Source organism: Euleptes europaea, chromosome 14 (genome assembly GCF_029931775.1).
Source record: "Euleptes europaea isolate rEulEur1 chromosome 14, rEulEur1.hap1, whole genome shotgun sequence".
In the NCBI taxonomy this organism is placed as follows: Eukaryota; Metazoa; Chordata; class Lepidosauria; order Squamata; family Sphaerodactylidae; genus Euleptes; species Euleptes europaea.
This window is the reverse complement of record NC_079325.1, coordinates 42,324,966-42,341,486: the sequence shown is the minus strand read 5'-3', so window position 1 is coordinate 42,341,486 and position 16,521 is coordinate 42,324,966. Positions and strand designations below refer to the sequence as shown.

The 16,521-nt window shown below is 42.8% G+C and overlaps 1 protein-coding gene across 1 annotated transcript in view; it reads right to left on the bottom strand.

The window, feature by feature from the left end:
* Positions 1–16,521, bottom strand: part of C5 (complement C5) — a 78,037-nt gene that overhangs the window by 3,303 nt on the left and 58,213 nt on the right. Inside the window, exons 28-39 of the mRNA XM_056860498.1 lie at positions 15,575–15,746; positions 14,819–15,021; positions 11,526–11,678; positions 11,248–11,310; positions 11,022–11,103; positions 10,448–10,511; positions 8,582–8,684; positions 7,259–7,333; positions 6,091–6,196; positions 5,140–5,226; positions 3,233–3,322; positions 1,290–1,373 (exon numbers count right to left, since the gene is read on the bottom strand). Coding sequence (XP_056716476.1) covers positions 1,290–1,373; positions 3,233–3,322; positions 5,140–5,226; positions 6,091–6,196; positions 7,259–7,333; positions 8,582–8,684; positions 10,448–10,511; positions 11,022–11,103; positions 11,248–11,310; positions 11,526–11,678; positions 14,819–15,021; positions 15,575–15,746 — 1,282 coding nt within the window. The remainder of the gene's footprint in view (positions 1–1,289; positions 1,374–3,232; positions 3,323–5,139; positions 5,227–6,090; positions 6,197–7,258; positions 7,334–8,581; positions 8,685–10,447; positions 10,512–11,021; positions 11,104–11,247; positions 11,311–11,525; positions 11,679–14,818; positions 15,022–15,574; positions 15,747–16,521) is intronic.

Here is a 16,521-nt window from a genome sequence, read left to right as displayed (position 1 = left end):
GGTGATTGTAAGCTGCTTTGATTCTTCCTTAAGTGGTAGAGAAAGTCGGCATATATAAACCAACTCTTCTTCTTCTATTACAGGAATATGCTCTGCCCAGGCCTCCTATCTACCTGTACAGGGCAGGAATTACCAGCCTCCAACCCCAATTTCCTGCCCCTACAGAACTGAGGAGGGAAGGGGGGAAATGGCCTCCATGTAGTGACACTCTAACAGTGCATTCCTAAGGAGAGTTACTCCAGTCTAAGCCTATTCATTTCAATAGGCTTAGACTGGAGTAACTCTCCTTAGGAATGCACTGTTAGAATTTCCAATAGTCTCTATGGTATAGACCAGAGAGACTAAGGGAGGCACCCTGGAGCATCACCCAGAAATGTCATCACATCCTTTCAATTACTGGCAGAAAGTTAAAAGAGAAAGTGCCAAAGCAGGACTACAGCTGAACATCAAGAAAACAAAAGTAATGACTACAGGAGAATTACACAACTTTAAGGTTCAGGAGAATTACACAACTTTAAGGTTGACAATGAGGAAATTGAAATTGTTCAAGACTTTCTATTCCTTGGCTCCACCATCAACCAAAAGGGAGACTGCAGCCAAGAAATCAGAAGGAGATTGAGACTGGGAAGGGCAGCCACGAAGGAGCTAGAAAAGATTCTTAAGTGTAAGGATGTGTCACTGGCCACCAAGACTAGATTAATTCATGCCGTCGTATTCCCTATTACTATGTATGGGTGTGAAAGCTGGACAGTGAAGAAAGCTGATAGGAAAAAAATAGATTCCTTTGAAATGTGGTGTTGGAGGAGAGTGTTACAGATTCCGTGGACTGCCAAAAAAACAAATCAGTGGGTTATAGATCAAATCAAGCCTGAACTGACCCTAAAAGCTAAAATGACTAAACTGCGGCTATCGTATTTTGGTCACGTCATGAGACGACAAGAGTCACTGGAAAAGACAGTCAGGCTAGGAAAAGTTGAGGGCAGCAGAAAAGAGGAAGACCTAACAAGAGATGGATGGACTCAATAAAGGAAGCCACAGCCTTCAATTTGCAAGACCTGAGCAAGGCTGTCAAAGATAGGACATTTTGGAGGACTTTCATTCATAGGGTCGCCATGAATCGGAAGTGACTTGACGGCACTTAACACACACACACACAGTGTTGGTAACCCTAGTCCTACCCTTGGAGACAAGATATTGGACTACAGGGACCCTTGGGGTGACCCAACAAGGCAATCCTTATGATCTTATATAGATGGAATAATCCAGTGCTACATGGCAAATGTTCTCACCCCTTTTATAGAGATCCAGTAGAGTTGCAGTATATTTAACAAAGCTGCCTTCTTCACTGGACGACAAGATGTTCACTTTATAGACTAGAGGGGAGGAAAAACAATGTGCATTAAAGTCAGGTTCTGAAAAAGACCTTTCATTCTTAAATCAGTTGGGAGGTAAGCTTTGCTTCCTGCTTGAGCAAAGACGGGTGTTTTTGTGACTCTTGTGATCATGATCTCAAGCCTGGATCATCTGCTCAGAAGGTTTCACAGTCCCTGAACCCAGTGATTTCCAAACCGTGTGTCAGGGCACCCTAGCAAGAGAACTGAAGTGAAATAAACTGATTACTTAAAGGCTCCTATGAGCCCAGAGCATCCATTCACCAAGGAGGCTGCTTACTGTGTCTCTGCATGATTTACTAGTCTGCCCCCTTCTAATCATTCTTGCTGAGTCCTTGCACTGTTCGTTCTGGGATCATTCAATCACCTCCAATGCATGGGTGCAATACAATTACCCCCCCCATCCCCCAAGAAGGCACCCTCAGAACAGTGACTTGCAAAGTAAGAAAGAATGGTAGGCTATACTGAGGGCTCGCCCGTTTTAAAAGCAACCTTTTGGGTGCGTAAGGGCAACGTGCCACATTAACTTATTATTAACTTATTATTTAAAAAGCCACTGCCCTCAGTTTGCAAGATCTGAGCAAGGCTGTTAACGACAGGATGTTTTGGAGGACATTGATTCATAGGGTTGGCATGAGTCAGAAGCGACTTGACGGTACTTAGCACACACACACCCTGTCAGATCAACGTCTGCCTTCCCTGGGAGCTCTCCCGAGTCCTGCAGAAGCTGACCCTGCTACCTGCTGTGTGTGTGGGTAAAGTGCCGTCAAGTCGCAGAGGACTTATGGTGACCCCTTTCGGGGTTTTCATGGCAAGAGACTAACAGAGGTGGTTTGCCAGTGCCTTCCTCTGCACAGCAAGCCTGGTATTCCTTGGTGGTCTCCCATCCAAATACTAACCAGGGCTGACCCTGCTTAGCTTCTGAGATCTGACGAGATCAGGCTAGCCTGGGCCATCCACTCCTGCTCAAATCCAGTCCCCTCCGAGCCCTTCATGAGCTGAGCCTGGCTAGAACAGAAGAGTTGCAGGGCTCAGAGAAGCCCTCCTCGTGAGGCCAGAAAGTGATCTTTTTCTTGAAGTGAAGCTGGACAGCCAAAATTGAGGAAATGTGCCCTAGAAATTCCATTCCATTTATTTACTGCTCAAAGACCAACAAGTCACAAGCAAAAAGAATAAAATACATATAAAACCACAAAATGTCTAAGACCATATATAACATTCATTTCAGTTTTCATATTTTAAATAACTAAAAATATAGATTACAATTTTAAAAGATAATACCATTAAATGCCATAGGCAAAAATTCTGTGACCACCAAGGACATGTTTGGATCAATATCTGCTAGTAGCTTAACTACAATTTCTTGCTTAGTATCAAGGCTCCATTTTGGAATGTATCTATTCATCAGTTTCTCATGGGCTGCACTGTACTTCCTACAAAAATGTTGTCTAGGTCTCCTGAGTTACAATCGCAGAATCAACTTGAAAAGGGGATCCCTTGAAGTCTACCTGTTATTTCCCCTAATGGCAAAGCAACCCTAGAAATTCTTAAGTATTTCCTGAACCCACTGAAACCTGTAAAGAGCTACAAAATGTCCAGAGTTCACCAGCACTAGCTGCAGACCTTACAGCTGCCGGCCTGTGGCTTCCTTCTAAAGCGTGGCTTACATGCCTCTGTTTGATTTGTTTCGAGTTCCCACGCTGTCTCCATGGCCTCTTACTTTCTAGCGAAGGCAGCAATGAAGAAGTTTCTTTACCTGTGCCTCTAGTTCCTCAACAGACATGTTCTGATCTGCTTTTTAGCTTTCTGCACCAAGTATATTCTACCAGTTGCACTCTTACCATAGGCAATGTCATCCTGGCACGCAGCTTCGGTTCTGGTCTGAATGCCCATGGAGGGATCCAATCTGATCTGGATGCGCCCGCATTCGGCTGTGTTTGATGAGATGGGAAAGCAATTAAAGCAGAAAAAACCTTCTTCAAAAAAATCATCTGAGTTCCATGTAGCCATAAAGCACATTAGACAGGGAATACCTTTATCACTTACAGTGCAATCCTAACTGGAGTGGTACATTTCTAATCCCATTGACTTCAATGGATTTAGAAGGATGCAGCTCTGCCTAGGATTACACAGTTGTAGCCTAACTTCATAGAATCATAGAGTTGGAGGGGACCACCAGGGTCAGCTAGTCTAACCCCCTCATCTAGTCCAACCCCCACAGAGTTGTTTTTTTTGGGTCAGGGTAAAATGGGCCTTCTTCCATGGAAACTGATTTGCTTTAATATTTTAATCATGAATTGTTTTGATTTGGTTCGATTTGCTTTCCTCTTGGCAAGTGAAACCACGTGACGACTGGATGTTGAATTTAGGGCAGTTGGGAAAGAAATTCGTTAAAATTCAGGTTCGCATTTATTGGCCATTTTTTTATTCGGGAAAACCCGAATGCCGAATTTCCTATACCGGTAAAGGTAGGAATTCGGGTTCAAATTCAGGTTCCCAAATAATTTGGCCATTTAAACCCATTTAAACCCATTCATGGCTTTTTGTGGCTCCTGGGGGGGGGGGATTTTTGCAGGTAGAGGTCCCAAATTTTCAGGGTAGCTAAAAGGGGCTCTCCTTGCAAGAACCCCCAAGTTTGGTAAAGGTTGGGTCGGGGGTCCGGAGTTATGGGGTCTGGAAGGGGTCAACCCATCCTCCTCCATTGCAATGCATTGGCAAAGTGGCTGTGTTTAGACTCTTTAATCTGATCTTTGCAATGTATCTCAATGGGGAAGCCGGGCTTTAAACCGTGGGAAAGTTCACCACGCACCTCCATAGAGACAAAGTGTATCGCATTGTATCTCTATGGAGGCACCGTGCGAACTTTCCCACCCACCGTTTAAAGCCCAGCTTCCCCATTGAGATACATTGCAAATATCAGATTAAAGAGTCACAGCCACTTTGCCAATGCATTTCCATGGAGGAGGATGGGGTGACCCCTTCCAGACCCCATAACTCTGGACCCCCTGACCCAATCTTTGCCAAACTTGGGGGTTCTTGCATGGAGAGTCCCTTATAGCTACCCTGAAAATATGGGGCCTCTACCTGCAAAAATGCCCCCACAAGAGCCACGGAAAGACATTTCTGAAAAAGCCGGATTTTTATCCGGATTTTTCAGGAATGGCAAATCTAGCTTTGCCAACCTTCCGGATTTTGCTGACTCGGTAAACCTGAACTCGAATTTTACCAAATTTGCAATTATTTGGTAAAATTTGGGTTCAGTTTTTACCGAATCAACAGCACTAGTTGAATTGCCTTATCCAATATCCAATATCGTTACCGAGTCAGTGCTGCAAGTCCTTTAAACAAGATTTGGCCCCAATTTACATTTGATTGCAGTTATCTCAACATGATACAGAGAAAACTGCCCTTAGCAGTAGGAAGCACTTTCACATTGAAACAATAAGCCGGGCTGTGTGAATTGCACAGTATAAATTTCTAAACTGAAACAAACCATTAAGCCATTTTGAAAGACAGAAAACACAATGGCTGCCATCTTAAGCAGACTTTGTAGGAACTAAACCCGGGGCTGGACTGGCATCCCCTTTCTCATGATGTTCTCCCTGGGATTGAGGAGGGAGTGTCCAGGGGTCATTAGCCAGCAGCGTGAATGGTGCATCCTTTCCTTCACAACTGGTGGCTCAGTAAAACATGCTTCCAAACAAAACAAAACAAAAACAGGTTTTATCACACCAGGCTGGATGCTTACCTTCCATACATTTGCACTCACTGCCTTCACAGAGTTTTACGAGAGAGTCTTCTCCATAGGGATTGTAAAATATGGTGCACTGTTTGTCTGTAGAGAAGAAAAAGGGAAAAGGTTATTTGAAGAAAGCTACAGCATAGTGGTCAGTAGTGTGCCTATATTTTAGACACACAAATAATTTTCTAGAATAGTAGAATGTATCAATTGTTAGAGAATCCCTCCAAAGTATAGCTGATAAATATCTTGTCATAGCTATGTAAAATGTACGTAAGTTGTGTGTTTTGTTTTATGTTGTGTTGAAAATAAAAATCTGTATTAAAAAATTTTTTCAAAGCATAGTGGTCAGTCATGCCATAAGCCAGGAAGTGAGAGCAAATACAGTCAGGCGCAGAATTCACAGACATGGTAATCACTAAAGGGGCTTCCCTCAAATAAACAGTCACTGGCAAACTGGAAATACAACAGGAAGCAGCCCTGCTGGTTGTGGGCATCTTAGATGTCCTGCTCTGTTTTGGCATGACTGCATCTTTGACACAGCCCTTTGCCGAATCTGCTGGCCTATCTAGAATAGCATCCAACAGAAGGCCATGTAAATGAACTGCATGCACCACAATTAGTATTCTGATGCAGAAAGGCAGTCACTCACAAGTTCTGAACTCACAAGTTAACAAGAGTAGGGGCTGTGGCTCAGAGGTAGAGCATCTGCTTGGAATGAAGGTCCCAGGTTCAATCCCCGGCATCTCCAGTTAAAGGGACTAGGCAAGTAGGTTATGTGATGTGAAAGACCTCAGCCTGAGACCCTGGAGAGCCGCTGCCAGTCTGAGTAGACAATAGTGACTTTGATGGACCAAGGGTCTGATTCAGTGTAAAGCAGCTTCATGTGTTCATCTGAGGAAATGCTTTTGGTCTTTGTGGGAATCAAAGATAGGAAATGGGCAGGAATAGTCTCCTTACCAGGGGTGTGGTACTCATACACGGTGAAGGTTCCTGGGCTTGGCATTCCAACACTGAAAATCTCTGCCACTCGAAACCCTATGCACAGGAATTCGCCGGCAGGAATCTGTTAAAATAGTGTTCAAGTTAAGGCGGATTCACAAGAGCTGTTTGCCCTTTGCAAAGTGATCTTTTTAAAAAATCTCCTTATGTTGAATGCCCCAAAAGTTCTGATTTGTTTAATGGATCAGCTGCCATTCCAGCTGAGGGTCAGCATGAGCTCAGCACAACTCAGAATACAGGCCTGCTGCATTTGTTGGTTGTGTCAAGGTGCCGTTATCATGTGGCAAAGAGATGGCACAAAGCAGAGACTCTACATTCCCTCATTTGCTGCAAAAACAGAATTTAATACAGAGGACCAAATTCAGCATCCTAAATATCTCAGCATTTGTACTACGCAATTTTTATAAAAACGAGTTCATTTAATTTCTTTGTTTGATTTATAGGCCGCCCTTTCCTGGCCGAAGCCAGGCTCGGAGTGGTGTCTAGTCCTTATGATTAAAAAGCTGGGCTTGAAAGCATGTTGCCATGCTTGCTGGATTCTCAGAAGTTGTGGTCAAGGGAGATTAAGGTTTCTATGGGCGAAAACGCATGGTCGCTTTAGCCTCCTTTATTCCCTGTTTCAGCCAGGATTCAGCCAGCTCTCCTTCCCTGGAGGGTTTTAAGCAGAGGCTAAATGGCCATCTGTCAGCAATGCTGATTCTATGACCTTAGGCAGCTCATGAGAGGGAGGGCACCTTGGCCATCTTCTGGGCATGAAGTATGGTTCACTGGGGGTGTGGCGGGGAGGTAGTTCAGAATTTCCTTCATTGTGCAGGGGGTTGGACTAGACAACCCTGGTGGTCCCTTCCAACTCTATGATTCTATTAAAACATTCTGGGAGTAGAATTCACTTTGCTTTGCAGCCCAGCTGGGCTTCCCAAGCAATTTAAAGTCCAACACAAAGTGCAATAACTTTATTCTAGTGCACAGTATATATACAACCCAGGTTGTGAAACTGTTGTGAAATCATCTGCAATTCCTGAAACATCATGTAATACGAATGAATGATTTATTACAGTCAAAGAAAAGCTCAAAAGATCATGTAACAGAAGAAAAAAAAACACACGAGGAATCAAAAGGGACCTACTGAATCTACTTGCACCACTACATGTCCATCTTTTATCTCATAGTTTGCTATCAGCCGATCCACTCCATTTGCAAGCTGGAAAAAAAAGGAGAAATTCACCAAATGCTCCAGTCATCTAGAAAGAGGGGTCTGATCTTACCAGCTTGTTCCCCCTATGAATTGCCCACCCACCCACCCACCCACGCAATCCCACTGGCGCTTTTCTCCTCTGCTGACCTCCAACACAGGCCTGGAGATTGGTTGGGGCAAAAACAGAAAGACAAGAAGTGGGGGAGGGGAATATTCCATTCTCCTCATCTTTTGTCCCTTTTACTCTACATATCAGACACATCTCCTTCTACACCAGTGTGGTGTAGTGGTTAAGAGCGGTGGTTTGGAGCGGTGGACTCTAATTTGGAGAACCGGGTTGGATTCCCCACTCCTCCACATGAAGCCAGCTGGATGACCTTGGGCTAGTTACAGTTCTCTAAGCCCCACATACCTCACAAAGTGTCTGTTGTGGGGAGGGGAAAGGAAGGTAATTGTAAGCCGGTTTGATTCTCCCTTAAGTGGTAGAGAAAGTCGGCAAGTAAAAAACCAACTCTTCTTTTTTTAAAATCTGGCTGTTAACAGACCCAAGTTCAAACCAACATGGTGTCTCCACTATGTCAAGTATTATTTGGGGAGCAAAAGGTGTGTGTGTGTGCTGGAATAAGACAGAAACAAAAGCACTGTTCTTAAAAGTTTTGTGTGGCAGGGTTTGTAAGAAATGGTTAATGTGTGGAAAGGGGCACTAGAAGAAGACACAAAGAGACAATGTGGTGTAGCAGTTAGATTGCTGGACTTGGATCTGGGAGACCTAGGTTCAAATCTCCACTCTGCCATAGAAGGTAGTTGGGTGAGCTGGGGCCACTCTAACCATAGCCTACCTCACAGAGTTATTGTAAAGACAGAAATGGGGAAGAGGGAAGCATGCATACCATCCTGGAGTCCCCTGGAGAAAGGAAGGGATAAAAATATCTAGATGGAACTATAAAGGCTGGAGAGAATTGGGTTCAAATCCCTGCTGGTCCATGAAGCACCCCTTGGCAGGTTACTCTCTCGGGGTCATTGGGATAAAAGGGAACAACATGATATGTTCCACCTCGAGCTCCTTGGAGAAAGGCTGGGATGTCAAATATGATGAATAAACTGAAAAGTGTTTGTGAGGAAGACAGCAGCCTCTTTTCTATGGGGCCAGCACTGGAGAAGCCCGTCCCCACATGATATAATGACATCATCTTTAGTGTCCCCCCCCCCAATTTCTGGCACCCATGATTTAGTAATCCAGAGTTTGATACTTGCAATAGATAAATCTTCTGTGTTTGCATCCAATCCGCTAACCAATGATATGTCCATCACAGCATGGGAGGAAGCAGACCGTGGTTCTAGCCGGCTAGGCTTGTACCTATCCAGAGTTTAAAGACAAGTTTAAATAGGACAACTGCCAATTGGATCAATGTGAGAATATAACCATCTTTCCGGTACAGTTTCCCACATGCCTCTAACTTTATTTATAGCACTGTAAAACTGACTTCATCTTGATGGAATTTGCATCAGTGAAATCAACAACCGAACAGAGAATACGTAGGGCTGGTTTAATTGTAGTACGATGGTTTTTCAGACTAACGCAGGGGTTCCTTGGAAACAGACAAACCACAAGATCACAAAATGGGTCCCAGGAAAAAAGATATTAAAAACTCATCAGTAGTTAATTTATCAGGTGTGAATTTTACTGACTTAGAACTTTCAGTTCTTTAAAAGGGTCTCCTTTGTCCCCATCCCATACATGATCTGCCCTGACCTGGATGGCCCTGGCTAGTCCAATCTCATTAGATCTTGGAAGCTAAGCAGGGTCAGCCCTGGTTAGTACTTGGATGGGAGGCCACCAAGGAATACCAGGGTCCTTATGCAGAGGAAGGCAATGGCAAACCACCTCGGTTCGTCTCTTGCCTTGAAAACCCTACGGGCTGCGACTTAACGGCATTTTACACACAATGTAATGATACAATGACCATAGCTATTTAAAAAGATTAAGCCAGTGGATATTTTTAAGAAGGATGGAAGACTTTTGGATCCCCAGGTGACTGGGTTCAAATCCAGATTTATGTTCCATCTATCTGTAATCTATCTATCACAGAATACAGGCCTTATGGCTCTTCACAAGGATTGCCATTCTTGTAACCAAACTTCAGCATAGTTCATCTTCTCCTAATGTACATGGAATGAAGTCACAGAATCTGCCTGGTCATTAAAATAGTGGTACTAGATGTGACAGAGATTCAAATGACTGTGATAGAGATTTTTTATCACTTTAATGGCTGTAGAACAGGAATACAAATGGTCCAAGGAGAAATGCTGAAGTTTTTTTTTTTTTTTAACGGAATGGACATTCCACTCTGGTCTGGTAAAAATTCCCAGTCTCCTGACCATCGCTAGGAGACTAGGAATGAATCATGTGCTTGTGTTCCCATCCTCCACAACTCCCCCGACTCTTCTCTTTTTGGCGATAACACCCATGCTGAATAATGCACTTTCACTCCACTTGGAATACACTTTAGCAATTGTTTGCAAGTGGATTTTGCCATTTCATACAGTAAAATCCAGCTGCAAAGTGCATTGAAAGTGGAATGAAAGTGCGTTATTCGGCATGTGTGAAAGAGGTCTGCATCACCGTTAACGCTAATAATGATTAACTTCATACCAGAGTCTGCAAACATTGTTTGAAGCGGGTTTGCAAACTTGTTAAAACTGAATGTGGTTATCTTTAAGATATGAACCAAAGTTGCAGGGAAGGGAAGGTGAATTTGCAGAGTGAAGAAAGGAGGCAAACATAAGATGCCACATGGTTAGGAGATCAGGAATATTACATGTGCATCAGGCCATTGTATTGTCTAGCTTTGTAACTTGACAAAATTCTTAGTTTCTCCAAAGTATCCACTGTTCTCTCTGGCTCCCAAGGCATATTAATCTACGAAAATCTACGGTGCACAATTAGGAGCTCACCAAGATCCTGGTGAGAAACATCAGCTATGAAGGAGGGGGCAGAGGTCTAAGCAAGAATGAGTGAAGTGCGCTGAAATGCTGCTGTAAAAAATGAACTGCCTAAAATAAGGTACATTTTTCTGACCTCTTCAACAACGAACATATAGCAACATCAACCCAACTTACTTTGCACAGGCCACCAATCGCCTGGGTCCATTAGGCTGCCTGTGTTCTGAATGGCCATTTTCTTCTTCTGCAGGTGGACCTGAAGGAATGGTTTACAGTCAACTCTTCAGCATCAGCAGCCCAGTAAATAAGCTAATTGGTTGCAGTACATCCCTGTTCTGTATATCCAACCTAAGAAAATGAACTGGTTCAACAGACTGAGCTTTTAATTGTTTTAAAAATTGAATCCTGTAGTTCAAAACTGGATTCTAAAAAGAACTTATCATCCTCCAAACGCCATCATTTAGGCAGTTTACAAAGGGAATTGTTGTGTCATTCAAATACAAATATGGGGGAAATTGTGACATTAACGGTATCTCCTATTGAGCCATCAAAGCCTGCAGCAGATGTAGGTGAAAATAGGTAATTAGCAGCGCAGAGTGTAGCAATCAGGTGAAGAGACCCCCCCACACACACACACACACACTCTATTCTGAGACTCTACCCTGGGACACGTGCCCAAAAAAAGCAACCATGGAAGGTGAGACAGCTCCGGACTCAGACCCGACTGCAGCGGAACCTTACACTTCCTTACCATCTGGTGACTTCACTTCTATCTTCAGCTCAAAGTTACAAGTGTCTTCAGAAGTACTGACTTTATAATACACGCTCCTCACCTGCACATGTCCAAAAGAGAAATCAAATTGAAATTCCTTTGGCTTCAGGCTGGGTTCACGCAGCTATTTGCCTGAACGCATGACAATATTGCAGGTAATCAGATGCATGAGAAGGGAACAGCCCGAGATGCTCTGCTTACTTACATTCACGGTTGCTAATCCGGTGTTGCTACCTGTGCGCACCTCTAGGTCATCATACAAGGGTGCCTAAAAATGTACAGACATGATGGAAACTGACATTAATACAGACCATTATGATCTGAAGTTAAGCTCCTAAAGTTGTGACAAACTAAACAGCACTGTTCAGAAACAAAAAGAGCACTTAAAAGCATCCCTCTTTTATTTATATATAAAGAGAGAGGTAGACAGACAGACAGACAGACAGATAGAAAGTTCAAATTGTTTATAGTTAATCCACTCACTTCCACAGGCTTTCCTATGTAATTGCTTTTAGTAACTCGGTAATGGTGAAAATCCCCATGATTCCTGTAGGCCACTTTGATGCTCATATCCAGTGGCAGCCGTTTAATGAGAATGGAATATTCCGTTAGGGCTTCTAGAGCATTTATAGTATCCTGTTGAATTTAGTAAAGGAAATGGGGAAATTAGAAGCATAAACAAGACAATTTTTTTCTTGGACAATATGATTGTATTTATTTAAATCATTTATTACTCGCCTTTCTTCCTTACAGAGCTCAAGGTGGCTTACAAACATAGACAAAAGACATTGCGTGAAATACATTAAAAACATAAAACCAAAATATTTATTCACCTAACTTAATACAGCTCAGCAAAAGGTTAGGCTTATCTCCCCAGTCCCTCTTAGAGCTCAGTCGAGAACATGCAAACTCTTTGGTGAAGCAAAGGATACATGACATAGAGAGACAAGCAGATCTTAGTTGCTCCCCGGCTTACCTAGCTCCTCCTAGTGTACGCTATTGTCTGGTCCCGGCTCAGTATTTATTTACGCTAGAACAACTGATGCAGATGCGAAGGAACCGCTAGGCTACGCTGACCCAACGCTAGAACTAAACAAGCATAGGAGAGCTTTGACCTCCCCCCCCCCCCCATGAGAGGATCTGCTCTACCCTCAGCAGTACTGGAGGGGAAATTTAGGAAGTTGCCAAGAGAACAATGGGAGTACACGTGCAGTGCAGGAGAGATCGAAAATATAAATCATGTCCTTCTAAGGTGCAGCCATTACGAGGGTATTCAGCACAAGCTGATTCACCCTCTTATTAATTTAATGGAGTACGGCTTGGCGGAAGATGAAATGAAATTTCTACTTTGGGACTGGGACGCTTGTTGTCTCTCTCAAGTTGCCAGATTCTGCTCTGCTGCAATTAAGATTCGTATAAGACTAATAAGGTTAACATTGGGGTTGGTTAATTTTAACTGGTAATTTATTGGTTTTAACTGTTTTTTTTAATTCCAATATTCTTAAACAAGAGATATCTTACCCTTTTGTAGGTTGCAATTGGATGAGTTGTGCTGACTATTGCTGTAAATAAATTCATTCAATACAGCTCAGCAAGGATGAGGGACCTGATGAAAAGGCTAAAGCGCTCAGATGTGGGAAGCTCAGATTCAAATCCTTGCTGAGCTGTAACAAGTGGATGGCTCTGGATGGCTTAGGCACGTGTTCTCACAGCCTCAGCGCCCCCTCGCCCAGCATGGTATAGTGGTTAAGAGCAGCGGACTCTAATCTGGAAAACCGGGTTCGATTCCCCACTCCTCCACATGAACCCTACTGGGTGATCTTGGGCCAGTCACAGTTCTCTCCGAACTCTCTCATCCCCACCTACTTCACAAGGTGTGTGTGGGGGGGGGGGAGGAAGGCAATTGTAAGCCACTTTGAGACTCCTTGTGGTACAGAAAAGTAAGGTATAAAAACCAACTCTTCTTTTCTTCTTCTATAAGAAGTATTCTGAACTTCAGAAGGTAGCATGCAACAGCACCCATAACTCTGGGTGTGCAATAAAATTTTTATTTCTTGTGTGTGTGTGGATAGATAGATAGATAGATAGATAGATAGATAGATAGATAGATAGATAGATAGATATAATGTATAGCTTGGTTGTCCCCTAAATTCAGGCAGCTTATTTAATGTTCATATTTTATTGCTCTCAGTAAAAAAAAATAATGAAAGAAAGAAAAGTTTAGCACTAAACTCTTTCAATGGGTTGTTTTATGTCCCCAGTGCTTTTCTGTTTACAGAAAGGAATCTGTAATGGTAAGAGGCTTTACACTGGGGACATGGTCTACAAATATGCAGGTGATGATGTCCTAAAAGGACAAAGTTGTTGAGCCACTTCTGTATGCGTTCTGACAAAAACAAAATGCCACTCAGTTGATTTTTTAGCGTGGCACTTTTACTTAAATAAAGAAAAAAGAAACAATGCATTGCCTCTTCTTTGCAAATCAAATTCACAACCCTGCCCTTACCCCATTTCTTAAGAACTAGGATTTTCTTCATTAAATCCATTGTAAACAGAACCATGCTAAAATATGCGAGACACACAACCGAACACTTATTAAACATGCAACCAAAAGACCCTATATTTATCCCTGACCACTAAGTGCTGTCTAAATACTAGTAGACATCCAGTCTCAGACTTCAACAAGACTCTGGAGAAGGAAATTCCAGAGCTAGAGAGCAGCTGCCAAAAGCATATCCCGGCATGCCTTCCTGATTTGGATTTGTATGTGCTGAAGGCATTTGTCAAACGGGGTACCACTTCAGGAGAAGGACTGCAACAGAACATGATGGGGATGGCCTTATCTGCAAACTAAATCAAGACCAGTTTTGCTCCTGCTGGAATGCAAGAAACTGATGAGAAATTATCATACCTAGGCCTATCTAAGGATACCTTATTAAGTATGGGAAAAGAGAATCCATATTAACCATCAAGAATTCTATTAAAAAATGAGATTATTCCAGCTCTATAATGCGTGGAGAGTATGCGCTACCCAATTTTTGGGTATCCTTCCATCTCTGCGAACCCCAGCTTATTTTAGCAATCTAACAGTCCCTTGTTACCGCAGAGCTTTTATGCTCGCTCGTTTGAACGCTGCTCCTTCGGTGGTGTTAAATGGAAGATATGATAACTTACCTTATTCAGATAGACTTTGCCCATGTTATCTGAAGAGAGTTGACACACTACTTCATTTGAAGTTGGAATGTCCCCAATACAATTCTTATCGCAATCAATGGATTACCCCTATTTTAATTACATTACCTGCCACCGTAACAAAAGAGAAAATAGTCCCCTTTCTGCTGGTGGATAGAGATCCAAGAATAACACTGGTGGTGGCCCAAGTATCTCACCATCATATTTTCCTTAAAGAAATAAAGGCTCAAGACCTTTGGGTCATGGGAGCTTGAAAAAGAAAAGAACATGATGGGAAAGAGATGGCAGACCTAAGATACAGAAGGTATGTATGAATCTAAAGTAACCAAAGACCACAATAAAGGGGTGGGGTGAAAAGTGGACACAGGTTACGTGGAGGGACATAATGCAGAATAGAACTAGGTGCAATTATGAGCGCTTAAACCCTCTGATTGCAAAGCGCTTCAGCTGGACAGTATGCTGGAAATACCGCAACCTTCCTTGTTTAAAACCAGAACTCTGGTTTTAACTCTAAGCTGAGCTGGGTGCAATGCGCAGTGAAGCATTCCCACCATCAAGTTTCTGCATGGTTTATTTTTAAGTACCTGTGTAGAATAAAAACCTCCACCATATCGCTGCTGTTCTGACAACCACCGGACAATTGGGTTTGCATAGGCTTGGTCACCATGCAGCAGAGTGGAGAGCAAGGCATATGCGGTGGTTTCGACCATCTTGGCACTGCCCTCAGAAGGAGCAAGTGGGTCGACTTTGTTGGAAGAATCTTTCCAGAAGCGATACAAAGGGTTTACTAGAAAGGAAGAGGAAAGAGGAGGGAGTCACAGCAGGGCAGAACCAGGCAAGTAAGAACCTGTGCAGGCAACTTGCTCCAGGAAGAGGATCTTGACACAGGGCATCTGAGAAAGACATCATTGCAAAGTACCCTCTGTGTGTGTGTGCTAAGTGCTGTCACGTAGCTTCCAACTCATGGCGACCCTATGAATCAATGTCCTTCAAAACATCCTATCCTTAACAGCCTTGCTCAGATCTTGCAAATTGAGGGCCGTGGCTTCCTTTATACAGTCAATCCATCTCTTGTTAGGTCTTCCTCTTTTCCTGCTGCCCTCAACTTTTCCTAGCATGATTGTCTTTTCCAGTGACTCTTGTCTTCTCATAATGTGACCAAAATACGACAGCCTCAGTTTAGTCATTTTAGCTTTTCCACCCTCTCTACTCTACCGTTTTTGTAGATAACTATTACCCATTTTATCAAGAGGTATTTTCTCTTGACTTTATTCCATGTTGTCATTACCAGGGGGCTGTGGGGGGGATAGGACAACCAGCCATCAACTGAAAAGCTTTACCTTTCACAAAGGCTTCCCTTTTCAGAGCATCATAGGCTGCATGTGCACCAGCCTGGTTGGATCTTGCAAGAGTCAGTGCATAAGTAACGATTGCCAAGGAAAACGTGCTTTGTGCAGACTGGAAATTCTGTAGCAAGTAATCTTCAGCTTTATTTTTAGCATCCTGGACTTTCTGTCAAGGCAAACAGAAAACGTTTGTCATATTGCTAACTCACAGGTTTGGAGCTTTCATTTCCTGCGGCCAAATAATAAGCGATCCAAAGTATAAATAACCAGGCACAAAATGGAGCGCTTGAAAAATCACACGCCTCTTCAGCATCTCAGAACATTTAATGCAACCAAGTGCAGGACAGCAACACTAGAGAGCCAGTGTGGCATAGTTGTTAAGAGCGGTGGCTTGTATCATAATCTAAAGTCATATCATAATCTAAATCATAATTTATTATATAAAAAGGGTATGTACAGTTGCATTGTATAAGTCACTATTAGATTATTAACAATAAATTAGTGCTCACAATTTCTTTGTTTTTTTTAATATGTAACCCAGAAGATCCATAAATTAATAACCAATACAAGATTTTAATAGTGCAAATTTAAAGTTGAAGATGGATGTACTTATTTATTATTATATTGAAACTTGGACACTGACATATTGTTTTTGCTTGATTCCCCCCCTTTCCCCCCCTCTCTTTTTGTGTATCCCCATATATAAAAATAAAATTATTATTTTTTAAAAAGAGAATGATGGTTTGGAGTGGTGGACTCTGATCTGGAGAACCAGGTTTGATTCCCCACTCCTTAGGGTTGCCAACTGCCAGATAGTAGCAGGAGATCTCCTGCTAATTCAACTGCTCTCCAGCCGATAGAGATCAGATCACCTGGAGAAAAATGGCCGCTTTGGCAATTGAACTCTATGGCATTGAAGTCCCTCCCCTCCCCAAACCCCA